General features: G+C 48.6%; 2 protein-coding genes and 1 pseudogene across 6 annotated transcripts in view; 2 read left to right on the forward strand and 1 right to left on the reverse strand.

Moving 5' to 3' along the window:
* LOC144159473 (uncharacterized) overlaps positions 1-27,748 on the reverse strand; it is a 138,988-nt gene that overhangs the window by 30,650 nt on the left and 80,590 nt on the right. The gene's annotated exons all lie outside the window — the stretch shown is intronic.
* On the forward strand, positions 6,260-7,058 carry LOC144157969 (post-GPI attachment to proteins factor 2-like). The gene has a single exon (XM_077688674.1). The coding sequence runs from the start codon at positions 6,278-6,280 to the stop codon at positions 7,043-7,045; it is 768 nt and encodes a 255-aa protein (XP_077544800.1). The 5' UTR covers positions 6,260-6,277; the 3' UTR covers positions 7,046-7,058.
* On the forward strand, positions 16,690-17,478 carry LOC144158072 (post-GPI attachment to proteins factor 2-like pseudogene; annotated as a pseudogene).

A 27,748-nucleotide genomic window follows, 5' to 3' on the forward strand; every position in this document is an offset into this window, starting at 1 on the left:
ATCCTCCTTTCTTCACCCCCCCCCCCCCCCACAAAAAAGAAAACACTTAAATGACTGACATTTTAAAGTTCATCTGTCGTGCGGCAGAGCCAACTTCTAATGTTTAGTGTTTCTTTGTGTTTTATTTTTTCTGCTGCACAAGCTATGGAACGCGTCGCAACGGATAAAGCGCGTGCCAATGTTTAGCTGTTTTGCAGACGCCTTTTGTGGGCGCCAGTCGGGTGCTCGTTTTTGCCAACCTAGCCAAGGAACGCCTTCGCGTGAGAATGAACGATGGGTTGGATTCCGTTAAAGGAAACTTCGTTCATAAAAAGAGACAGTACCCCGGGCCTTCGCACAGTCTAGACATAAACGCATACGAAGCGCCCACTTAGCGAACAAAGCGAGTTGCTTCAAAAGCTAAGGGTCGCATTGAGCATACCAAGATGGTGGACTCAGTAAACATTCGTCGCAACGGAACGAAGCGCTACACGCGAAAGAGACGCCACATATGACAGCCTTATTAAAGGGCTACAAAGGGACTGCGCTCCCACATTTCAGCGGCTCAATTGGAACCTACTCTTCAACCTTTCTTTAAAAATATCATTTCATGGTCGACGTAATGTATGCACTTTTTCATTCGTTAATCTTTAATAAGATCAGGACATGTTTTGGGCTGTGTTGCGCATGCGCACGGACATCTTCCTGTCGATTGCGCCAATTATGGGGCCGCTAGCACTGCGCACTGATAAAAAGGCAGCTCCCAGGACGAAGAAGTTAAAAAGGTCTATAAGGGGGAATGATGAACGCCACAGTTTAGGCACATCTCAATTTAACGGTGAGAGAAACAGGCCGAGAACACGATCCGGAGCCGGAGGCGGCTGGAGGTGTCAGGGGCGAAACGGCCGGATAGAAAGCCAGTCTGCGTAACGCCTCGTGCGGTCAGGGGCTATGCAAATCCAGCAAATGAAGGAGAAAAGCCCGCGAAGCCAATAGGCGAGGAAGAACGGAGAACGGGGTCTGGGGGAGAGGGAGGAGGGAGAGAAGGAAACAGTAGCGCGGAGAAAACCTCCGTACAAGCGCGGCGGAAAGAAAAAGGGCAGCGGCGGAGGCTGCGCCAGAAGCGAGCCGCGCCCCGTATTAAGGTCACGGAACGGGCAGCTGCCCCAGTCGATTAAAAGTATTACAGTCTCGAAAAAAGAGCGGGAAATAGAAAACGAATTCCCGCCCAAAATAGGGAGGGGAGAAATTGAAGCGGGCCGGCGAAAGAGTAGGGGAGCGTAGCGGGAGCGGCAAATAAAATTAAGCCGTCGTCGACTTCACCGCGCCTCGTCTTCTACGATGGAGACTGTAAAAAAAGGGCAATGCAAAGAAAGCGCCCCGTTGGCAGAATCCTTTGTGTGCGCGGCGCGTATATGGGCTTACAAGACGGGCTGTATCCGCGAACCCACGGCGGGAAGGCGGCCTATATCGACGGCGGTCACAGATGTCGCGATTGAATTACAAGTCGTTAGCGCGCTACAACGGCGACTTAATGAGTAAGACGCGGCGACGGCGGCGGGCAGGCGTGTACGTGACAGCCTTTCTCCCCGCTGTCAGCTAGGCGAGCGATCAGGCGAGAGGCGAACGCATGCGCGCCTTGCGGAGGTAATTTGAAGGCTACCTGCGGGACACGGTGGCGGGAGTGGGCTCATTGACCGCGTGACGTCATAGCCATGTCGGTGACCGTGACGTTCGGAAAGGAAGTGCAGCGGCGATAATGAAGAAGGCCAGCATTAAGCGAGTGATTAATAGGCCGTGCAGTGGGGAAACCAAATAAAATAGCTGGGGTTGGGTTGAAGCGTGAACTGGACGTCCGCACTGCGGCGAGGTGCCTTGCACGTAAGCGAAACGAACGGGGTCTCGTCCTGTCGTCTCCTTTCTTTGTCTTAGTCTAATTTGCGCTTTCAGTTACCATTATGCATCACCAACAGGCCCAAACCATGACCCTTGTGCGTATACACAGTTACCGCATTAAAGTAGGTAACAACCCGGCGACGAATTTGACGGGGAGACAACGCCTGGATGGGTGGAGGGTACGAAGAAGTGGGCTTTCCTGCCGATTCCCTGCGCAGCGCGCACTATCTCATTGACCCATTTCCGTCGAAGTGTCGAAAACGCGCGGCCCCTTACGGAAGTCAGATTGCTTTGTTTCTTATATAATACTGCGTCCTTACACGCATAACTTGGCGGATTGTATTAAGAAATTTTTTCTCGTTTTTTATTCATTTTCTGTCGCTACAAAGTGTGCAACGATGTAGTTTGATTTCAGCCGCATTCAGTGTAGGTGTTATATTTGACAATTAACCGAGGATCCCGGTACAGCCTCGTGACTATGGGACTTTGGCTGTATGTACAGGGGGGACTAAAAGAAATGTGAACAACGGAGCGCACAGCCTCCGACGCATGCTGCACCATCTGGCTGCAAAGTCCGTAAGCTGCGCGCATGCGCACTTCTTCGAGAGCGTTTGAGAGTGGAGCCTACATTTATGGGAAAGGCTTGATCAAGAAGCGACGCCCGTCGTTTATTTTGAGGCGCCCCTTTTCACGCTGCGACGCCACTGAGCAGGATGATCGTTGAAGGACATCATGCCAGCTGCAACCAGCCTGCTGCGCTCTTGGCCCCCGAATGTAGTAGATGACAGGGTGTTCAGTGGCGACAGAGGATAAAAAGACCTCAAAATAAATGAGCAGCGTCGCTTCTTTATCAAGCATTTCCCCTAACAGTGGGCCATACTCTCAAACGCTCCGACAGAACTACGCATGCGCGCAGTTTACTGACACTGCAGCCAGACGGTGCGGCATGCGTCGGAGGCTGTGTGCTCCGTTGTTCGCATTTCTTTTAATCCCCCCCTTAACCTGCTTTCTTGACCGTAATTTGTAGGAATCAATCAACAAACTTTCAATAAATAAATAAATAAATAAATAAATAAATAAATAAATAAATAAATAAATAAATAAATAAATAAATAAATAAATAAATAAATAAATAAATAAATATGCTTTTGCTATCCGTCCTTTTTTCGTATACGTATCAGCATCAGCAAGACAAGTTAATATCTCCACGTACTTCGTGGCGTGCTTGGTTTCGTAAACATTTAGCACACAAGTCCCATCGCGAGTGCGTTACTTCCAATATTAGCCCTGAAAAGAAAGACCACCTTGGGGTATCACCGAGAGATGAGCGCTTCCGCTTCGCAACCTGTCTATATATTTGCGCCCCAGGTGTGCACGCCAGCTTCGGAGCGCGACGGGTATATACCACCTACCTGCTATTTCTGAACCCTCCGATGCTTTACGGACTCCTTGCAACACACTGCCGAGACCGGTCCAGGATAGAGACCGTCAGTGGTGGCAGCGCCTAAAAATACGGCCGGACGATCTCAAATTCGTAGCCACGTCCTCCTATAAATCGCAAGCGATGCCACCGCGGGGGATTGCGAGGAGGTTGGACTACACGTGCCACGCTCGTCCGTGGTTCACGGTATCTAGCCTTGTAGTAACGCGTAACGCGGCGTCGCGCACCCAAGCAGTGGCTTCGAGAAGGTCACCGCTTCTTCTGGTCGGGGTCGAACCTGGGAACCTCGCGTTACGAAGCTGACGTTAATGCCATTGCGCAACCCCCAGAGGCACACGTTTTTCATAGGGTAAGTGTCAGGGATGATCTTTGCGCTGCGTCGTTCCCACTTACGCTGCCCTTGCAAGGCCGCAAAAGAGTCCACAGTAAATAAGAAAAAAAAAATGAATTAACGCATTAATCGCCACAATTAATAAAAACGCAGCATCTTCCGTACAGCAGCCTCCCTGTTAGAGAAGACTAGTAACCAAAGAAAAATTCTTTTGATATGGACAACGGCCCACTGCGGTCTACAGGGGAATGAACTGGCCCACGCAACCGCTCGAGCTCAGGTCAACCGAGCAGTGTTGCCTACGACGCCGCCACAACCACCATCATCCTCACAGCAGACCGCATAGGAAAGAGGAGAACCAGCACACATTATTAGATCTCACAAAGACAGGCTAGTTACATAGAGCGTCATAATAAATCACTACAGGTTATCCAGATGCAAATATCCACCGGCCCACTACACCCTTTCCAGGAAAGAGGCAGTCACGTAGCGGCGGTTGCAGACAAACACTTTTCCAAGCCCTGTTTCCCTCAACCGCTGCTACCCAGACCTTTACTCAAGCCTCTGCACTTTGGGCAACAGCAGAGCTAACCTACACCACATGATATGGTCCTGCCATGAGCTCCAAAGGAATACCACCGCCTATAATAGCAAATCCGAAGTACATACACTTAAAAGATACAAAATTAAGGCAGCAGAACAATGGGAGACTGTTCTGCTCAGCTCCACACCGGAAGCACAACTGACAGCAGTCCGGATGGCCGAAGCTGCGGCGAGGATCCAAGGAATCCTGGCTGACGGCTGAGGGAGGGAGACCGTCCAAGTCGTCTACTCCTCAGAACCCATCTCGGGCATCAAGTAACCTCTCTCTCTCTCTCTCTCTCTATATATATATATATATATATATATACATATATATATATATATATATATATATATATATATATATATATATATATATATATATATATATATATATATATATATATATATATATATATATATATATATATATATATATATCTTCTCTATAGGCATTTTTGCAGGCTGCGGCACCCTCTCTTGTCTACTTTCGGTATCAACCCCAGACTGATACTGAAACTAGTCAAGAGAGGGCACCACAGCCCCTTTGGGAATCACTGCTCCACACTTCACAGCTTCGACGTTGAGTGCAACTGCTTTAATTTTTTTATATATTTCCTCTCCCCTGCCTTTATTTTCATTTGCCACTCCGGCTAAATTTTTGCTTCCCCTCTCCCATTCGCTCCTTATCTAATTGAATTCGTTGACTAAACCACATTCTTCTTGGCCAATCCCATGAGTGGGTGGGCTCTATTTTCTGTAGGCCATTGTCATCATCATCTACTCCCGCTGCTTGTGCGATGCTCCGCCGCAATCACACCCGGTCTAAAGCGACGCCGATCTCATCTAAGAGGACGCCGCCCAGAATCGACCACGGCGTGTTCCGCTGTCTGAACCGAGCAATAAATGCTATCTCTAATTTTGGGGGCCACCTCCATGATTTGGCTTTGTGCTGATAGGTAAACACTTCTTCACAGCGAAGCTGTGACTGTCGCTTTCCCCGGGACATTCATTGTCCGTCGTCGCCGACAGAAAAAAAAAAAAAAAGCAAAAGTGCAGCCCTCCAATCAGTCTCTCCTTCGCGTGTTGGGGAAAACCGGAATGGGCCGCATTGTCTTGCCTTGTGAAGGAGTGTTTTCGTTCCTCTTTTAAAGAGGCCTGGCAGGTCTGTGAGGACATTCTAGAGCTGCGCAAGACAATTGAAGCCTTATCTACACAAGAGATACAGGATCATGCCAGCTCGAAGCGAATCGAGTGGAAATTTAGTGCTGAGCGTGCTCCGTAGTGGGGCGGCCTTTGGGAGCGCGTCATCCGTACCATCAAGGACTCGCTCAAACATTTCTAGGGTCGTCTTGGTTCTGAAGAGCTGCTTACTGTACTGTTGGCTGTTGAGGCGGCTGTCAACTGCCTCACTCCAGTAGGCGATGACCGTTCCGAAGTTAGGGTGCTCACCCGTTCTGATTTTTTTCATCGGTAAGCGCGCTGTAAGCCTGGCACTAAGACAGAGCGCACCTTGCAAACCTCGACTGCACTCGATATACAGGGAGGCGACGGTACGTCGCCTATAGAGCAGCTGGAAGAGAGAATATCTGCCTCTTCGGTGATCAGCGCATCACGGCACCTCAACGCTCCCGTCATGACTCCGTGTAGGGTACGTGATCGTGGGTCAGGAGGACAACGTGGCCCCGCAGATGTGGAAGATCGGCCGGGTGGTTCAGACATTTCCAGGAAGAGATGGCGTGCAGCGCTACGACGAGATTTCTCAATCTGCCTGTCAGTGAATCGCACGCTCCATTCAGCTTTTCTGTCTGCTGGAATCAACCACGGCTGCCGGAGGATGTTGACTCTCGATCCCGGGAGAGGGCGTGTGCACGATCACTTGGACGAAGAGGGTAAAGAAGTGCGGGGTTTGGCCAGTTTGGCTCGCTTTCGTGCTCGCGCAAAAAGAAGAAAAAAGTGGGACGTGCTACCAACGGTAGGACAGCGTCGGTTCTCCTCGCGTCTTGGCTATCCTGGGAGCCCTCAGCTGCAGTGAATCCCAGTACACGATGGATGCCCCGGTTCCCATGGAACACGTGCTGCTGAGAGTCAAGGTTCTCCACCTGGCCTACGTGACTCTCGCGTTGCCACTTTTCACCCTGCTGTTTTGCTTCGCCACGTCCATGTGGTTCCAGTACACCGAGGTGAACACGACGGCCTGCAAGGTGTACAATTTCTGTCCGTCGGTGAGCGCCATCACGGGCATCTCCCCGCAGCGCTACGTGTGGCGCGTGGGCGTGGCGCTGCACACGGGTCCCCGGCTCCTGCTGGCCTCCCTGTACCCGCGCTACTTCGGCCGCCGGGTAGCCCGGGTGGCCCCCGCGCGGCGGGCCCTGTTCCTCCGGCTCACCCGGGCCGCGTACGGCCTGCACCTGGTCGAGGCCCTGTCGCTGGTGGGCGTCACGTACGTCTCCAACCGCGAGAACTACCCCGTGCACGAGAAGATCTTCGTTACGTTCATGATGTCCTCGCTGCTGTACATGGTGGCCACCTGCCTGGCCGTCCACCTCTGCCGGCACAAGGACGACACCGAGCTGGAGCGCAGGTCTCGCCGCGTCAAGACGTCCCTGCTAAGCCTGACGCTGGCCGCTAGCGCGGGCATGCTCTTCTTCTTCTACCGGCACCGCATGCACTGCGTCGAGATGGCCTTCAGCTGGTTCTCGATCTGCGAGTATGTGATCTGCTTCTGCAACATGGCCTTCCACCTGACGCTCGTCTACGACACGCCCAACGAGGAGCTCGTCATCGGCCTGCCTGCCTGCAAGAAGGACTGCTGAGCCGCAGCCTCTTAGTGGGGCCGTCGCCTGCAAAGTGTATTTAGTACCGTAATCTTATATAAACAAGTTTTCATCGCATAGTATGACGAAAATTGAGGAGTGCACCACGTCTGACGCAGCCTGTAGAGTTGTAGCTAATTTATGGCAGGCTGCCTTCCCTCACGGAAGCGTTAGCCATGAAATATGCACAAGCGCGCTCTTTGCCAGAATAGAGAATCAGCAGGATCACTCCCAATCTTTCTTCCGTAAATAAATCAGCTCTCTGGTTTCTATGCGGTGTACACAAAGCGCCGTATCGACTGCTCCCCACTCCTTCATTTTCGTAATTGTATTTTTATCTGCTTTAATTACGCGCGTTCCTCGTTTCGACTTGAGAGTCTTTTTAGTGCATTACAATAACAGTCCACGCTGGCTACTTGTCGCTAAACAATCCGGTCTGTCTTTATGCACTTTCGCCGCCAAGCAGCGAGGCATTCAGTATTTCTCCATCTCCTTGGAAGTGTCACTGAACGGACTTTTCCGCGTTTCGAATAATTAAAATTCGCCTATTAACAATGCGCCGAAGCTCGCCTGCGTTATCGGTTAAGCACTGTCCTAATCCGGGCATTGTGATCCTCATGCGCTCGAGCGCCAGGGGATTTAAAGAGCGCGCAAAGGAACCTGTAAAATGGTTTCCAGAAATTCAAATTCTGGGAGTTTTGCGCGCCGAAGCTCCGCCTTGGCTATGAGGCGTGGCGTAGTATGGCTATTGAGACCACGGGGGGATCGCCCGAATCTCGACACACGCGATTTGTGCAACGGTGTTTGACTTTATAGCCCTCGTCAGGACTGCAGTCGTCCGCACTGGATGTGATTCAAACCCGCGACTCAGCCACGACATTGCCTCGGCAGAGCTGGCCGGTATTTAAAAGACGATTTCCATTGTTCGCGCCAGTTAGCGCCATTGCCTACGCGGTCACTTTGCCCTAACAGGCGAAACAACAACAACAACAACAAGAAAAGAGGAAGGCGTACCGATGAGGCCATTCGAGGGCCAAGCGGGCTTAGACCAAGCATTTTTACCCTTATTCCCCTTAATTCGACACTCTGTCTGCTTAACGTATGACACGATGCGCTCCATAGGAATACAGACCATTAGGAGTTCTTATGCCATTTATATTATGTAGGGATGGGCGAATATAGATTTTGAAGTTCGAAGCGAATTCGAAGCGAATAGTGATTTGGTCGAATAATTTCGAATCGAATAGTTCGAATAGTACACATTGCAAATCACAAAGACAAATGAGCAACTTGTGACCGGACTAATGTACACAATTTTTTCTAATAATTAGAACTCACGTAGGCACAGCATTGTGTAAAACTATTACCAGTTGAACATTAATTGCAAAATCTTACACACAGCTTTCCTTTGCTGTATTCACAAGTTTTCATGAAGAAATGCCTGTTGCGCCACATGCTCTAGCCTACTAGCAGTTTCCGCCGGCTGCTCATTCACAACTTTAAGCGCCGCCTAGAAACTCGCAGAGTTAAGCGCCGCCTAGAAGCTCCGCTAAAAAAAGAAGTATTGTAGCCACTAGTATCCTCGGCCGTAGCCAAGCAAAGCGCAAGTGTACAGTGTACTAGAACTAGTACACTAGAAATACTAGAACTAGTACACTGTAGCAAGTGGCTGGCCGCCATTTTGAATAGGCTCGCTTAGTGCGGCGTACTGCCGCGCTGTGCGGGCTGTGCGAGCCTATTCAAAATGGCGGCATGCCTATTCAAAATGGCGGTCTGTACAAGTCTGCTGGCTTGGTGCCGCTATGTTCGGAGCGGTGTCGTTTCAGTGCCGCCTTTTTTTTTTAAACCTAAAGTGTGCTGGCGGCCGAGAGCTACGTCGAACCTCTAGGCAAGGCAGCAACTCGGCAGTGCCGGCACTGATAACAGAAATGTCTGCGTCGATGGGTCTTGAGCCAAGCCTGGGTTAACTCTCGGAAAGCTTGACCGAAAAGCTTGGCTTTTAGCTGCCTATTCGGGAGCATCGAATAATTCGAAAATATCGAATACCTGCATTCGGATCGAAGCGAATAACGAATAGAGAGCTATTCGATCGAATATTCGACAATACCGAATATTCGCCCATCCCTAATATTATGAGTACTGAACTATGATTGTGAAGGTGGTATGCTGTTGTTGTTGCGCATTGAGATATGGCACATACCCAATCAGGGGATCTGCCAATCAACAGAGGATGGTTAAAATAATAGAACTCTTATCTAATCACCAGACGTTTAGGAAAAAGATAATTTAGTCCGGTTGGAAGGAGTTTGCTTCTTCTATGTTGTTATGACTTCTTATTCTTCTTCTTCTTCTTCTTCACCATAATCATGATCATCATCTTCATCATCATCGCCATAATCAGATAATAGGCCGTGATTAATAGGCCGTGCAGCGGGGAAACCAAATAAAATAGCCGGGTTTGGGTTAAAGCGTGAACTAGACGTCCGCACTTCGGCGAGGTGCCTTGTACGGAAGGGAAACTAACGGGGGCGTATACACAGTTACCGCATTAAAGTAGGTAACAACCCGGCGACGAATTCGACGCGGAGACAACGCCTGGATGGGTGGAGGGTTCGAAGAAGGGGGCTTTCCTGCCGATTCTCTGCGCATAGCGCACTATCTCATTGACCCATTTCCGCTGAAATGTCGAAAACGCGCGGCACCTTATGGAGGTAAGATTGCTTTGTTTTTTTTTATATATATAATACTGTGCCCTTACATGCATAACTTGGTGTGTTGTATTATGAATCTTTTTCTCGTTTTTTTATTCATTTTATGGCGCTACGAAGTGTGCAACGATGTAGTTTGATTTCAGCCGCATTCAGCGTAGGTGTTATATTTAACAATTAACCGAGGATCCCGGTACAGCCTCTCGACAATGGGACCCTCGTCTGTATGTACCTGCTTTCTTGACAGTAATTTGTAGGAATCAATCAACAAACTTTCCATAAATAAATAAATAAATAAATAAATAAATAAATAAATAAATAAATAAATAAATAAATAAATAAATAAATAAATAAATAAATAAATATGCTTTTGATATCCGTCCTTTTGTCGTATATGTATCAGCATCAGCAAGGCAAGTTAATATCCCCACCTGCTTCGTCGCGTGCTTGGTTCCGTAAGCATTTAGCACACAAGTCCCATCGTGAGTGCGTTCCAATATTAGCCCTTAAAAGAAAGACTACTTTCGGTACTAACCCCAGACTGATACTGAAACTAGTCAAGGGAGGGTTCCACATCCCCTATGACGAATCACTGCTTCGCACTTGACAGCTTTGACGTTGAGTGGAACTGCGTTATTTTTTTTTCTATTTCTTTCCCCTCCCTTTCTTTTTACTTGCCACTCCGACTAGGTTTTTCCTTCCGCTCTCCCGTTTCCTTCTTATCTAATTGAATTTGTTGACTAAACCGCATTCTTTGCCAATCCCCTGAGTGGGTGGGCCCCATTTTCTGTAGGCCATTGTCATCATCATCTGTTCCCGCTGCCTCTGGGATGCTCCGCCGCCATCACCACCGGTCTCAAGCGACACCGGTCTCATCTAAAGCCCCGTTTACATTGACCCGACGAGGGCGCGTTGAGTTGAAATAAAAAGTTTTTTTGGATTCGACGCACTCATGTATAAGCGGACGCGGTGAGTCGAAAAGCCGTCGGGGCGAGTCCGTTCGACTCGCAGGCAGGGGGTGGGTTGACGCGCTCGTCGGTCTGAGTCGGCGGGCCATGGGGAGCTGAATACCGTATTTGCACGATTATAACGCGCCACCAATTGTACCGCGCGGGTAAATTCACCCAGGAAAATCCGAAAAATAATTGGACGTCGGCTTTACCGCGCAGGTGTAAAATACACTACACCACTTACCTAGAAGAAGGAGATTTTATTTTGCGCGTGCAACTGTGGCAGCCAAAAAGAAATTGTGCTTCGCAAACTTGCTTATCCAGCTCCTGCACGGAATAAAACTATATAGGGAAACACTGAAGCTGTTTGCGATTTCAAATGTCTTGACCTTGATAAGTCTACCTGTGACGGGCTAATTTAAATAGTAGAAAAATGTGTAACCGCTGTCCAAGGTATGTCATTCAGGAATGAGTGCGCAGAAATTCACTCACGTGATATTGACGGATTTTTAGAGTTTGGGAGGACGTCGTGCCTATGGCAATGTTGCTGGCCGATTTAAAACCTGTTTCGGTTTTGAGCACGATTGTAACGTGCACACAAATTTTAAGGCTAACTTTTAGCAAAAGAAGGTGCGCGCTAGAATCGCAAAAATACGGTAGCTCCTTCTCCGGCAATCCCCCGGCCCCCTCGCCTCGACTCTTTGAATGGGGCTCATAATACGCGAGAGGGGTCGAGGTAGCTGAACCCGCCAGTCGACTCGACCCTCCCTCGTCGGGTCCATGTATCCGGGGCTTAAGTCGACGCCGCACGAATCGGCCACGGCGTGTTCCGCAGTCTGAACCGATGCTGTCTCTAATCTTGGGGGCTACCTGTGTGATTTGGCTTTGTGTTGATAAGGAAGCAGTTGTTCATAGCGAAGCTGTGACTGTCGCTTTTCCCGGGACATTCATTGTCCGTCGTCGTCGACAGACAAAAAAAAAAGCAATAGTGCAGCCCTCCAATCAGTCTCTCCTTCGCGCGTTGGGGAAGAACGGAATGCGCAGCATTAGAGAGATTTAGCACTCTCTATGTTCCGTGTTGTACGTAGTTACCGTGTTGACCGGGACCCGTCTGGCCACTTGGGCATTCGTCGCAGTAGGGGGGATTAGTTCCGCGGGCTGGCCCTCGCCATGCCCGTGCATTCGTCACGGTGGCCCTCGCCTCCTCGCCCCTCCACGCGCGCAGGCGCAGTCGGGTCCCGGTAAAGACGGTAACTACGTAAACGACAGAACAGACGGACTGCTAGAACTCTCTATTGTCCTGCCTTGTGAAGGAGTGTTGTGGTTCCTCTTTTAAACAGGTCTGGCAGTGAAGTTTGTGAGGTGCGGTGTGACTGTTCCTGCCTCTTGCGACTTGCGAGTGCACGCCTCCTCAAGTCGCCTCTCTTCCTGAAGTTGTGGAGAAGCGGGTGACAGGGCAAGTGGTGCCGAGATTTAGGCGAACGCTGGAGTTTTTTTCTTTTGCCAATCTTGGCCAATCTCCTTAAGGGGTATTCACACGACGGAGCGTTTCAGCGGAGAAATCCGAGGGAGGTCGTGACGTCACCGCAGGCGGACCTCCGCTCGGCTAGCTCCTTCGCTCACACGGAGGATGCGACTTTCGGACGGACATCACTGTTTGCAGCCGCCTATCTCGAAAGCATAGCTGCCGTAGCACCGCCGATTCCGCGACGGCGGCAATTTCTGTTAAGCGCATACGTACTGATCTTGTCAACCGACCAAAAATTGGTCGTCGACGCGATGGAGGTGCTGCCGCGCGGAGAGAACGGCGCGCGACGTAGTAGCAGCCGACCGGCCAACCTACAGGCCCGCATACTGATGTTAGGCTTAACACTGCGGCGAATATTCGATCGCCGCTCTGGCAAGCGGCTCAGGTGACGATTTTTAAAGCAACTTTCCATCACATCATTACCCCATTTCTCGTATACGCAGCTTTGTTTGCGCCTTGGGGAGCAATAACAAGCTGTCGCTCGAGCTACCGGCGCCGGCCTGCGCCACTTCGCAGCCGCGGCCGCCGCTCGGCAAGCGCCCGTGCTGGTGGTATACGCGGCTCCCTCAGTGCGCCTGTCATGTGCGCCACGCATTTTCGCGTCCAATGTATTAAGAAGCGATAAAAATAAAGTGCCTGCAACCGCTCTAGAACTTCAGTCGCGGCCAGCTGCCCGACGAGCAGACGAAATCCCGCCGCCTCCGCCGCGGAGCGTCGGAGGGTTTGTAGCTCGCGAGCAGAAGCTCCGATCTCCCATCGGAGGCGGTGCGCCGGAGAGAAACCGTGACGTAGGGGTCACGTGGTGCGCACTCCTAGGAGCGAAACGGCGGATTTCTCTCTCGTGTGAATACCCCTTTAATGGGTATGCTTGGCTTGACAAATCGCCGCGAGGCACGCACACATGAGCGCTCAGCATTTTCTTGCTTTTGTTAACTGCCTGGCATATATATATATATATATATATATATATATATATATATATATATATATATATATATATATATATATATATATATATATATATATATATATATATATATATATCAAGGTTGCAGTCGTCATTGCCAGTGCTGTTCGGCTTTTTTTTTTTTTCGAAATACTTAATAGGGCCGAATGACGTGTGCTTGTCACGTTTCTTTGATTCATTGATAAATAATCAAAAATATAAGTCGAGAAAAAATCCGCCGTTTTCCGGTATATATATATATATATATATATATATATATATATATATATATATATATATATATATATATATATATATATATATATATATATATATATATATAAGACAGAAATAAGAATTGGTGGTCAAGAAGACCTCGGAAAGCAAAGAGGAGGATGTAGTAGCTCAAGGTAAAGAATTTGGAAAATAAAAAAGTGGAGAGGTCTTCTTGACTGCCAATTCTTATTTCTGTCTTATTTTCAACGAGCCCCTCATTTCCTATATATATATATATATATATATATATATATATATATATATATATATATATCTGGCGAATCATAAAGGGAAATGAGGGGCTCGTTGGAATAATACACGAATAAGGGTAGGCAGTCAAGAAAGCCAAGGAAAGCAAAGGGGAGAATGTGGTAGGTCATTTATTAATACAGTTTTTCACGATTGCAAGTCCACGATTGCAGTCGATTTGCTTCTTCTTCGCTGCCGCAACGACCTTTACTCCATAAATGTTGCTATAAATGGGAGATTCTTTCATTTTTTTTTCTAAGTGATAATCATTAGAAATCACGTTGGAGGGCGTACGCTATGACGTGTCTTTCTTGTTCCGAGCAATTGTTGCCCCGTTTACGGCGAATGCTGGAGCTTTTTTTTATTTTTTTGCAAATCTTGGCCCATCTCCCTAAGTGGGTATGCTTGGCTTGACAAACTGGCTCAGGGGACGCTTGGCAGCTGTCCCGAGGCACGCACACACGGGCGCTCGGCATTCATTTTTGTAGCGTAAGCTACACTGGCCGAGGTTGAGCAGTTTCGCGTGTGCCGTAAAGGGCCGTTCTGCGCAAGCACGAGGGACATTGGATTGGATTGGATTGGACTGGCTTGGCTTGGATTGGATTGGATTAAAGTGGATTGTGTTGAATTGTGTTGCGTCATAGCCGCGGCAGACGCACTGGCGCCGGCGTGTTCTCAGGTGTGCGCCTCAATTGCGCAGTAGCCAAGTCTGACGCTGCACCGGAGCCGCTTGATAGCCGTTTCGCGTGGCTCGTGAAGAGCCGTGCTGAGCATGCGCGAGGAGCAGTGACTGGACTGGACTGGACTGGACTGAACTGGATTGGACTGGATTACTGAACCTTAGCTCACGCTACGTATATCCTGGCATAGCAGAGCTAAGCCACTACTATTTTTTTAACTGCCGGGCAATAGCCGCGGGGCCCGCGCTAACGTGGGCGTGCTCGGCAATTTCTTGGTATTGTGAGCATCAGGGATGTGCATTGAGAATATTCCCTGTGAACCTGGCATCATCATCATCCATTCTGTTCCCCAACGGGTATGCTCCTTCGATCACTCATAGCCAGCCGCCCATCGTCATTATCATCTGCGGATAATCCCCCTCATCGTGCGTTCGGCCTCCTCGGAACGTTCGCAGTCGGCAAGCTTATAGACGCGGTCTAGAGGAACAACCCGTCTCTCTCAGTATATTTAACTGAGAACACAAAAAATTACGATTTTCTTAACAGCTTCAGTGTTCATAATATGTCTTTATTTTGTGAAAGGGAGATAGTGAGAGAAAGAGAGAAAGACAGAGATATATATAGAGAGAGGGGGAGGGGAGAGGGAGAGGTAGAGGGAGAAGGAGGGGCTGGAGGTGAAAAAAGAACTGTCGATTCTCGATACGGGGTGGCTATGAATCGTCATCTTAAAATGGTCCCCAAAGCCCTGCCATTCGCGTGGCTCCCCAGAAAAGCTGGGGACTCGCAGCTTCGGCAGGGTAACCCTCGATGTCAATGGGCCGACGTGCAAGGGCGGCTTCGGATGCTGTGCAGGGCGAACGCCTTCGAAAACCGCGCTCTGTAGTTGAGCGAGGGTGGGCGCTCGCTGATCATTCAATGCCGACTGAGTGGACGGCATATGCTATCCTGGTATTCCAATGCATCAGTAAAATCCTGGTGGAATTCATCGTCTTCGTGCTTTCCCAGTCTTGTCATCAAGTTCTTTAAGTGAGTGTTCCTTACTCGCAATCTGATCTACGGCCTCTTGCAGGTCATGCGGAGACGGTGAGGCTTGGCTTTCTTGAGAAGCCTCGAAACAGCTCCACGAAGAGCACCTCGCTGGCGGCGAAGCTTGTCCATAGGTCAGGGCGCGATGCCGGTCTTCTCCCGGGTTTCACGGCCCCATAAATATTAACGCGATAAGACCCGACGCCACCTTTCCGTTCGTAACAGCTTGCACTTTTATTCTCTTTACCTTGCGCCATTACTTCCGTAGCGAGGTCCTCGGAAAGAAAGGCACGCGTGCGGTGCACTTAGAGCTGACCTCGGACTTGAGCCCAGGAACTTTTATTCCTGCATTTCGGCGCTTTACGTCTAGACGCGGGGTACCATCCACCGTATGTTCGGACAATGCGAGGAGGTTCCAGAGCTGCGCAAGACAACTTTGAGTCTTATCTATACAAGAGATACATCATCATGCCAGCTCGAAGCGAATCGAGTGGAAATTTAGTGCTGAGCGTTCTCCATGGTGGGTCGGCCTTTGGGAGCGCGTCATCCGTACCATCAAGGACTCGCTCAAACTTTCCTAGGGACGTCTTGGTATAAAGAGCTGCTTACTGTACTGTTGGCTGTTGAGGCGGCTGTCAACTGCCTCGCTCCAGTAGGCGATGACCGTTCCGAAGTTAGGGTGCTCACCAGTTCTGATTTTTTCATCGGCAATCGAGATGTAAGCCTGGAACTAAGACAGAGCGCACCTTGCAAACCTCGACTGCACTCGATCTACAGGGAGGAGACGGTACGTCGCCTATAGAACAGCTGGAAGAGAGAATATCTGCCTCTTCGGTTATCAGTGCATCACGGCACCTCAACGCTCCCGTCATGACTCCGTGTAGGGGACGTGATCGTGGGTCAGGAGGACAACGTGGCTATGGTGGCTAGCCACCATAACGTGGCCCCGCTGATCTGGAAGATAGGCCGGGCGGTTCAGTCATTTCCAGGAAAAAATGGCGTGCAGCGCTACGACGAGATTTCTCAATCTGCCTGTCAAGAATCCCACGCGCCATTCAGCTTTTCTGTCTGTTGGAATCAACCGCGGCTACAGGAGGATGTTGATTCTCGATCCTGGGAGAGGGCGTGTGCACGATCACTTGGACGAAGAGGAGAAAGAAGTGCGGGGTTTGGCTCGCACTCGTGCTCGCGCAAAAAGAAGAAAAAAGTGGGACGTGCTACCAACGGTAGGACAGCGTCGGTTCTCCTCGCGTCTTGGCTATCCTGGGAGCCCTCAGCTGCAGTGAATCCCAGTACACGATGGATGCCCCGGTTCCCATGGAACACGTGCTGCTGAGAGTCAAGGTTCTCCACCTGGCCTACGTGACTCTCGCGTTGCCACTTTTCACCCTGCTGTTTTGCTTCGCCACGTCCATGTGGTTCCAGTACACCGAGGTGAACACGACGGCCTGCAAGGTGTACAACTTCTGTCCGTCGGTGAGCGCTATCACGGGCATCTCCCCGCAGCGCTACGTGTGGCGCGTGGGCGTGGCGCTGCACACGGGACCCCGCCTGCTGCTGGCCTCCCTGTACCCACGCTACTTCGGCCGCCGGGTGGCCCGGGTGGCCCCCGAGCGGCGGCCCCTGTTTCTCCGGCTCACCCGGGCCGCGTACGGCCTGCACCTGGTCGAGGCCCTGTCGCTGGTGGGCGTCACGTACGTCTCCAACCGCGAGAACTACCCCGTGCACGAGAAGATCTTCGTTACGTTCATGATGTCCTCGCTGCTGTACATGGTGGCCACCTGCCTGGCCGTCCACCTCTGCCGGCACAAGGACGACACCGAGCTGGAGCGCAGGTCTCGCCGCGTCAAGACGTCCCTGCTAAGCCTGACGCTGGCCGCCAGCGCGGGAATGCTCTTCTTCTTCTACCGGCACCGCATGCACTGCGTCGAGATGGCCTTCAGCTGGTTCTCGATCTGCGAGTACGTGATCTGCTTCTGCAACATGGCCTTCCACCTGACGCTCGTCTGCGACACGCCCAACGAGGAGCTCGTCATCGGCCTGCCTGTTGCGCGAAAGAAGGACTGCTGAGCCGCAGCTACTTAGTGGGACCGTGGCCTGCAAAGTGTATTTAGAACGGTTATCTTATCTAGTGACGTTTTCATCGCATAGTATGACGAAAATTGAGGCATTCAGTATTTCTCCATCTCCTTAGAAGTATCACTGAACGGACTCTTCCGCGTTTCGAATAATTAAAATTCCGCGGTTAATAATGCGGCGAAGCACGCCTGCGTTATCTAGGACGCTCTGTCCTAATCCGGACATTGTGATACCCAGGAGCTCGAGCGCCAGGGGATTTCGAGAGCGCGCCAAGGAACCTGTAAAATGGTTTCAAAAAGTCCAAATTCTGAGAGTTTTGTGCGCCGAAGCTTCCCCTTGGTTAGAGGCGTGGTGTAGTAGAGGGCTATTGAGACCACGGGGGGATCGCCCAAATCTCGACACGCGGGATTAGTGCAACGGTGTTTCACTTTATAGCCCTCGGCAGGACTGCAGTCGTCCACACTGGATGCGATTCAAATCCGCGACTCAGCCACGACGCCTGCAGTCCGTCCAGTCTTTAAAAAGGCTGGCCTGCTAAGAAGGCATGCTAAAGGCTGGAGCGACAAGTACGTTACTGAAAGCATTGGCAACTAGTGATAATTATTGATTTCTCAGTTCCATCACTATATAGGAAAAACTTCTTTCAGCGTCAAAATTATACAAATAAGCGGTTCCTTTTCCGCTAACCCGTACTAGAGGTAACATGCATGGTTAGCATAGATTTGTATCGTACAGGGGCCTACGCGTTAACTTTCTGCACAGCTTTGCTGTCGTGCCAAAAAGACAGCCCCAACGATATGTTGTCATGTGTGGCTTGAAGTTCGCACGTCGTGCGGCAGAACCAGCTTTTATGGTTGTTATATATCTTAATTTTGAAGATTCGATAACTTTGAACGGCAAAACTATGCTGTGAATCAAATCAAATAGCGAGCATTACACCTAAGCATGCGCAGTTTTGAATATTCGCTATCTTCTGTTGTAATGTTAGGGTGAAACTCACTTATACGTTGTTTAAACCAACCGGAATTTAAATCCCAATAACGAAAGTGTCACATGCTCATGTTAGACCCCCTCTTTTAACGCGAAAGTGTTTTATTCAGTGATTCACGAATATTTCACTTAGGTCATATCCGTCACGGAAATGACGCCATTACAACGAAACAAGAGACCTGGGAAAGGTTCCCCCCTGCACAGAGGGTCTTCTTGCCGGGAAGCAACCTTTAGTACTAAAGAGTACGTTATATTTAGGGTTGTTCGTTTTCGGCTTTTATATTTTAATACAAAATTGTTTCATGCCGGGACGCACCAAGATTTCCCTGATGTCATATTTGTCACGGAAATGACGCCAGTACAACTGCCGAAACGACCCGCCAGCAGGACGCCGCTCGCTAAGCACACCCACAAGGCAGCCTCCAACCTCCAAATCATGCTGAGCTGCAGATTTCGCCGCACATATCACTTCCGTGTTTTACCGATTCCTATGACAGAAAATTCAACCACAGTTTTTTTTTTCTTTTTTTCTCTGTTTTGATGAACGTAAGCTTCGTACACGCAACGGCGAATTATTTGAACGTACTTTCGTTGTACAGTGCTGAAATTTTCTAGGACACGGGAGGACTTTCCGTGATCGGATTAAAGGATAGATTTCGCCTCCTATGCCAAATGCAACCGACGTGACGCCATTGACTGTGCAGAAGTTGGCGAGGGAGCGAAGAACGCACAACAACGCCCGCGGCAACCAACAAACTAAAGTTCGAAACTAATTTTCGAGGAGGAGGAGGAATAAACGTTTATTGTGCACACCACGATGTGCTCAGCCTCCCAAGTCCAGGAGGCCGCGAGTCCGAGCTGCGTCCAGAGCTCGTTGCACCAGGGCTTGCTGTCGCTCTGGTGCTGAGCTGGTCAGCTCGGACTTTCTTCATCCCGCACTAGCTTCTATTTCAGTGTTTTCTTTAAAGAAATTAAGCGAAGCTTGCATTCACACGCAAGACTTGAATGGCGAAGGTGTTCCCTGAAACAGAGAACTTACGGCTTGTACAACAGCTCCGCCGTTAAAAATCCCAATTCTCGCCGCAATAAAGGTTAATAGTTATCGGTAGACGCGCTTTCAAAAGACAAATCTCAGAATACCAAGTAACTTTCGGGAAAAAAACACACTTCTGTTATTCATCGCACATGGGGCGGCAACGTTCACCTATCACTTCTTCACAGCCTGCCCAAGCAAGAAGTCATAAAAAAAGAAGGCAAAGCCCAAGTCGCGACAAAGGTCGACATCGGAAGGAAAAAAACGCGACGTTATTATTTCCTGCCGCATCCACGGGGCCCACATTGTATCTCCCCTTGTTGAGCACAGCGCGTGGTGGCGTGCCCCTTCCTCCTCCAGGTCGGTCTTGTTAGCCGCCCTCATTGCGTTCCTCAATTCCGCGGCGGCAGGCGACCGCGCGCTGAGGAGGGCCTCGCTGATAAATGCGATCGATTACCGCCCTTTCCGGTCCCGCTTACAATAAGGCAAATCATATATCCCGCTCCGATACGCGCGCGGCAACAGAGATCGACGTGATTGCCACCGCCCTTCCCCCGGCAACAGAGGCTCGGAAAGGAAGAACCCTGCGGACAGAGCACCTCCCCCTGTTCTGCATACACGTGGTACGATGAGGGGAGAGGCTTCGCGAACAACGACGCATTACCGTGCAGTCGTCGCTCGCTCTTCCCCTATTCCCTGCCCTTTTCCACTTCCCCGATCGCCACCGAGATAGCAATGTCTCACGGCTCTGCTCCTTAACGAACGATGCCTGTTTTAGGACACTGGAAAACTGACCTCACTGCGGTCGCCAGCCCGCTGGCCGGACGCTCGCTCGGTTGACGACGCATTCTTGGCTTCGTTCGCCGTTGCTTAGCGGTGGCTGCTAAACCTCCACTGCCCGTCGTGTCCCCGCATTGAACGTAATTCGATCACCGACGGGCATCGGAGACGGCGACGACGATGACGGTGTCGAGCCCCGCGCGAGGCGAGCCCCCTCTTCAACCAGTCGTCCCGGCACGGAGCTCGGGGCCGTCGCGGGGGGAGAAAGCCATTAGAGCCCCGGATCGCGCGCGTCCCGTATATACGTGCGTTTAATGGCAGCATCGGCGATAGCCCTCGGTTTGATTCGCCCTTGCTCGCCCGCTTGGTTGCTTCTCATTCACCGCGCATCATTCGGGAACGATTTGGACGAGTCGGTTGGAGGAAAAAATTCCGCCCAGGCAGCACGCACGCATGCGCACAAGTACGCACGCATATGTGCATAAATACATGCACGTGCGGTTTTATTTTCTTGCTTTATTCCGTTGCGTGCCTGGGGCCTATACGAGAGTCGTCAAACACGGCACGGCTCGAGACGAGGATGCACACGCGAGCGTAAATATGCGCGTAATTTTGTTCCCCTGCGGTGGATTGGTTAAGGTTTCGTTTGGCTTTTGTTTTCTTCCTTGCGAGCACGGACGGGTGTTCGCATACGTATATAAATAGATGCCCGAATTCGTTAACGAGAATCGGGGAGCTTGAGAACCGAGATTGCGATTCCACGTGAACAGCATTCGCGCACCGAAGGATAATTAAAGCTTAAGAAACAACGTTGGAGAAATGTGAAACGCTAGAACTGAACCTAAACCTGGCGAATGGCTGCGAAGTATAGAAGTAAGTAAGTAATTAAGCAAGTAAATAAGTAAGCAATAAAGAAAAGTAAGCAAGAAGTAAATTGAAGTAAGCAAGCAAGAAAGTAAGTAAATCAAGGAAGCTAGCGAGCAAGTAAAGTGAAGTAAGTAAGCAATTAAGAAAAGTAAGCAAGCAAGCAAGTAAATTGAAGTAAGCAAGCAAGAAAGTAAGTAAAGCAAGGAAGATAGCGAGCAATTAAAGTGAAGTAAGCAAGCACGTAAAGTAAGCAAGCAAGAAAGTAAGTGGGCAAGCAAAGCAAAGTAAGTAAGCAAGCAAGAAAGTAAGCAGGCAAAGCAAAGTAAGCAAGAAAGTAAGTAAGTTAGCAAGAAAGTAAGCAAGCAGGCAAACAAAGCAAAGTAAGCAAGCAAGAAAGAAAGTTAGCAGTAAAACAAAGCAAAGTAAGTAAGCAAGCAAGAAAGTAAATAAATAAGCAAAAAAGAAAGCAAGAAACTAAGCAAATAAAGCAAAGTAAGCAAGCAAGCAAAGTAAGTAAGCAAATAAAGTAAAATAAATAGGTAAAGTATAAACACGCAAGAAGGTAAGTAAGCAAGTAAACCAAAGTAGCAAATAAGCAAGCAACTAAATAAATAAATAAACACAATTTCTCTATCTTTCCATTCACCTGAGGTTCAATTTTAACGCTATTATGCTTCTAGCTTCCCGCCAAGCGGAACCTCTGACATAGCCACAGAAAAAAGAATTTTTTCTCTCTATAGCGTGCACAAAGATGTCGAAAGATCGATGACTCAACCACGGCATACCGGTCGCGATAGGACTGATTGCAACCACAATAGCTTTCACGGATTCACCGACAAGTAAACGTACGCGCTCAGTTAAGCCCTTTCCTTCAGTACGAGCATATCCCGATCGGGGCACTGGCTTAATCAGGACGTGCAGTACGGCTCCTCCATGCGGGTGACCCGCAATGTACAGTCTTTGTAAATTTTTTAGGCCATGACAAAGGTTTGTGGGCTCCAAAGAATTCATAGTAAATGCTTAACATTTAATATGGATCCCTAATTATTTTAATTATTTTATGACAGTAAGTTTTCTCCAGCTTTGTGGCGCAAAACCTTTCAGCTTCGCCGGAGAGGTAAGCTTGAACTTTCATTTTTTTTTTGCAACCTACGCCTTTCTGGCATGGCCTTGTAAATTTTAAAAAAGGCTGTAAATTTCGTACACGACGCGGTTTATCTCAATCTACTGAGTGTATTGTACATCGCCTGCGCCTCTAAGTAGCCTGCACTAAAAGCTTTCTTTAGAAAACCGGACTGGTGTCATCACATCTCTGTCCCCTTTGCGGTGTATGAGAGGGCATTGAATACGTGTTGTGGGTTTTTCAGTGCTGCTCGTCGGCGCGAATGACGGCGCGAGATTTACTACGGACGTGAAATGTAAGCGTGAAAGTCTTTCAAGTTAAGCCCCTTGGAACAGTAAAGATAGAGCGATGCGGAGTTTCAAGGCTCTTGAGGGTTTCCTGAAAGACTCCCGGCTAGACGCCGGCGTGTGACTTCCTCTCTCACTACATTTTGTGTGTGTGTGCGTGTGTGTGCGTGCGTGCGTGCGTGTGTGTGTGTGTGTGTGTGCGTGTGTGTGTGCTTGCGTGCTTGCGTGCTTGCGTGTGCGTGTTTTCGTTTTTAGTTCATTTAATCCTCATCACATCTTCAACATTCATCCGAAGTAGCAAGCCCAGCCTTCTGCAGGGCCGACCTGTTCAGTCTCAAGAACGAATACGCTCTTTCTCTCTCTCTCTCTCTTTCTTTCGGTCGCCTTTCCAGACACCGTGCATTTGTGCAAGGGAACTCTGCATGCTGGCGTATAACAGAATCGTACCCTTGCCGGCAGGGGCGTAGCCAGGGGGAATGTTTCGGTGTCAGAAGGCCCCCGGAAATTTATGCAGAAAAATGAATAACATTGTTTGGACGCCAAGCACAGGCTATTTTCCTGATTTATTTTATTTATTTATTTTTTGCGGTGGTGCATAACAACCCCCTAAATACATTTCTGGCTACGCCGTTGCTCAAAAGGTCCTGTAAGAGCCATCCCTCAATATAATTAGATTGCATATCAATCAACGGGAAGGGAGGTGCAATGATCTGCACACCAAGCAGCAATTCGCCTCTACGAAGCAAGTGTTAAATGCAGGCGTAGTTAACACTGGACGGAGGCCTGCCATCCAGAGAATCCGTACGTGAACGAGCCTGGCATCGTGAGAGGATTGGGAAGGGAAGAAGCTGGAAAGTTGTCCCTGGCTGTAAAAATCGTAATATTGTTGAATTATGTAAAGTTTGATTGTTCTAAATTAAAGTTGTCCGTCAATATTTACAGAGTTATCAATCAAAGATTTGTAAGCCAGTTATTTTTTAAAGCCTACATAACAGACAGACGAGGAAAAAATTACCCCCCCCCCCTTCCCTATCCACGCTGTGAACGCGGCTGGAGAGCAAAGCCAAACGAGTGCATGAAACAAGCCCGATTTTTCCCAGGGTGTCAAACCGGAACTGAACCGGTATTTTTGCCGGAACTGAGCCCGAACTCGAATCGTTATTTTTTGAGCACGCTGAACCCGAACCAGAACTGAACCGAAAAAAGAAATAACGGTTACCGGTTCATGCCGAAACGGTTCGAGCCCCCGTTTTTGATACTGCACAGTAAATGCAATTCAGGCCTTTTTTTTCTTTCACGTACCATCAACTTCGTACCCACTCGCGCACTTTCTTCTGCAGATAATTGAACACTATCGTGCTCTATGTAACAACAGGGGAAATGAATGAGCACCAATGAAGCAATGGTCTGTTGCTGCTGGAAGCGCGAGCGTAGTGCAAGCTGACAAAACGAAATGTAATTCTCGGCAGCTTGCAGGGGATATAAAACGACTTTGCCCTACCCTAGCTGCGACTTTATTGGAGCAATCAGGCTGCAGGAGTGCTCCACTGCGCAACAGCGAAAGCTCACACCGATATGTGCAAACGTTTTGCATTTCATAATTTGTTTAAAAGGTCCGACACCTACAAATTGTTAGTACTTGACAAGTGTGACCGCAAGAGCTGATCAGTGGCTAAGCCGTTTACTGCTGACCACAAGAGGCCTCGATCTCCCTGCCCCGCGACCGTTTTTCTGAAGTAGATGGAAATCGAGAACGACCGTGTACCGAGGTTTTGATCCACGTTTAATATCACCAGCTGGTTAAAATAAGTCTGCCGGCCTGCAACATAAGCTGCGCCTCGGAGCAGAGATCAAGCACGGGGCATCAAATGCGCCAGTTTTTTTTTAATGTGTTTACACGGAAAACAACAAAAAAGAAAAGGCGAATTACGTTGTTTGAAAATATTACATAAAAAGTAGGTAAAACCGAATAAGTAAAAAAGCACCAAAACGTGGATGTTGCTGTTTACTTTTCTTTGCTCTGCCTTTCACAACCAAACGTGTCATCAATGCGAAAGAAGTGAGTTCCGTGGTCAGTTTTTGAGGACAGTACAGTGGACAAGTTCCGTTATTTACAGATACAAATAACAACAGATATGTCAGGGAAAACTGTTAAGGTGCGCACTTAATCCCTTAGCAAGAAACTGCAGCCATCGACCATGTCTTGGAAGCAGAAACAGTAATAAAGCAGATGACACGTGCAGAAAGGCAGGCCGGTACCTCACACTGTCCCATTCGCCCAGCGGTTATCTTTTCTCCTTGTTCTGCAGTTTTGTCTTTTTCAGATCTGTTTTTTTTTTCGAAGGTGCACTTGTACTGACTCCCAACTCGCTACATTACTTCTACTGCTACTCGTTCGGGAGGGGAGTACTGCTGTGGACGAATTAAAAAGCGTCGACCCAAAAAAGTCCCATCTCATGCTCCGCGCGCCAAATTTCCCTTTCATTTTGTAACAGCATAATCTGTTATAAGATTCCGTAAAGTAGCACACGGAACGATGGCCGGGGGTCAGGCGGTACGATAACATACTGATTGTAATGCACACATCCGGCATAGCTATCGGAAAAGGAATTGCAGTGGTCAGAGCAATAATGCAGTGACTGAGCGTTAACTAAAGCTTACTTTTAACAAAAGTGTGGCCAACACATTCGATGAGGTGACAGCTAACAAATTATTCAGGGTGACGAAATAATCTAATACATAGGTAATATTTATTTGCCTGTTGTAGGATTTTTGTCTTGTTACAAATATAAAAAATGTGCGCCACTGGTATTAAGTGCTGGTATTTGAACGCGCCAATACAAAGGCCTAAATTTAAGGCTTCAAGGTTAGCGTGATGGGCGATTCCATAGCGACGATTGCGATTTCAACAAAAAAAGGAAAGGGCAGAAAATGTATCCACCGTCATATCTCTTGGCGGTGGCTTTATGAATAGTCGCTTATGATTTGACTGTCGTTTTATTAGTTATGATTTGACTGCCGTTTTAAACTACTAAATGTTTCTTTTTCTAATTTCAGTGATAATTCAACTCATCGAACCGGTTCGCGAACCGGTTCAAGCTCCCGAACCGGTTCGGTACGTGATTTTGTCGAACCGGACCTGAACCGGAACGAAATGATTTCGCCTGAACCAGAACCGTAACCGAGCCGGTATTTTTTTCGGTTCGACACCCTGATTTTTTCTAATTTGCGATTTGCCGCGCTTATCAACTAATTAGTGTAATAAAAATTGGAGTTATACAAGGGTTTTATCTTAGCAGACAAACACGGACGGGTGTGTCTGCTTCACGGTAGCGTTGTGGTGTAGCAGAAATTGCTTGGGAGCGGCGGCTTCATGTTATTTGTTATAAAACCGCGGCTATGGCCTGTTACTTCGTCAACTGTATCACTGCGTACCTCGTCGATTTTTTTTCCAGCGAAGCTGTCTATTGCTAGGATCCAGCAGATCATCTCCGGCGATGATCCGAGCGTAACCCAACAATTTTCAGCGTATAAAAATAATATTTTGGTATACGACCAGGGTGTCGAACCGGAATTTTTTCGGGTTCGGTTCGGGTTCGGGTTCAAGCCTTTCGGGTTCGGTTCGGGTTCAGTTCCAGAGCACCAATCCGTTCCTGTTCGAACCGGTTCGAACCGGTTCAAACGGGTTCGAAGAAAAAAAGCAGGCGTGTTTTTTTCTGTTAATTTTTTGTGCTCGTTTTTCGTTTAATATCAAGTCAGCATAAAAACATAGTCATAATGAAGGTTTCTTTGTCCAAATATTTTGTCTTCGGGAAACTAAAGCAACCCTGCAACACTTTTTTCAACTTTTTTCTAAATCTTGAGTGCTTGCAGGAAGTAGTCATCCAACACATTAGATTATGGGGTCGCAATGTGCCTCAGCCAAAAATTACTGCTCTCTCCTCGTCATATAACATAGAAACTTGCTCAAAATATTTTTCTCTCCTTCCAGTCTTCGCGTTCTTCGACCGCTCACGTCGTTACAGCGGTGTAGCGGCTGTTTGCCGGCTTTCCTTAAGTTGCAGAATAGAACGCATTTGATAGCCACTTAAAAAAAAAAGCCACAAAAGTGAAGCAGAAACGAAAGGTGTATCCGCAGCGACGAGCAAATCACGCACTGTTGCTCTGTGCTGGCAATAGCGATAGTTTTCGCAGTGCTTCCAGATGCGAAGAAGAGTGAAAGCGTTTATCGAAAGTGTTGATTTATTTATTTACTGTTTTCTTGTTTTTTTATTTATTTATTTATTTATTTATTTATTTATTTATTTATTTATTTATTTATTTATTTATTTATTTATTTATTTATTTATTGTTGGGTTTAACACGCCGACGCAACGCCGACGACGAGGCGCGCCATAGTGGAGGGCTCCGGATTAATTTTGACCAACTGGGGATATTTACGGGCGCCGAAATTTCGGACACACGGACGTTTTCGCTTTTCGCTTCCATAAGATAAGCGGCCGCCGCGGCCGGGTATCTAAACCGCGTCTGTGTGCTCAGCAGCGCAACGCATTAGCCACTGAGCCACCGAGGCGAGTTTATCTAAAGTGTTGAAGAGCTCCTTTAACTGTACCTGCAAAATGTTTTCTATGGTAGTGTGACGAGTATGTAGCGCCGACTGCCAAGCGTGGCAGGTGGCATTTAGAGAAATTTTCTTCTGTTCATCTTTTATCTGCTAACAGAGCTGTTAGAAAGAAAGAATGGCTATAAAGACTCATTTGACGGCGTGTATAGGACGGCATTGGATAGGGAACCACCGGAGATAGGTACTTGCTAATGGCCCTTCAGCGACCGGTGACAGCGATTGGGCTCTAGGAAAGATGATAGCCAAGTGAAGTCACAAGCAGCAGTAATGATCACTTGTAGAGAGAGAGAGAGAGAGAGAGAGAGAGAGAGAGAGAGAGAGAGAGAGAGAGAGAGAGAGAGAGAGAGAGAGAGAGAGAGAGAGAGAGAGAGAGAGAGAGAGAGAGAGAGAGAGAGAGAGAGAGAGAGAGAGGGGGATGAAGTTTAATTCAATCGAGGCAAAGTTTCAGAGAGGCGTCCCCATTCGAGGGGGCCGAATCGACAGCCGTTTCCATCAAGAGCAACTGATCTTCCAGGCCGGAGCTGGCCATGGTTGTCTCCCAATTCTCTATGGAAACG

Source organism: Haemaphysalis longicornis, unplaced genomic scaffold, assembly GCF_048455015.1.
Source record: "Haemaphysalis longicornis isolate Haplotype H1 unplaced genomic scaffold, Haemaphysalis longicornis Haplotype H1 scaffold_10, whole genome shotgun sequence".
Classification (NCBI taxonomy): Eukaryota; Metazoa; Arthropoda; class Arachnida; order Ixodida; family Ixodidae; genus Haemaphysalis; species Haemaphysalis longicornis.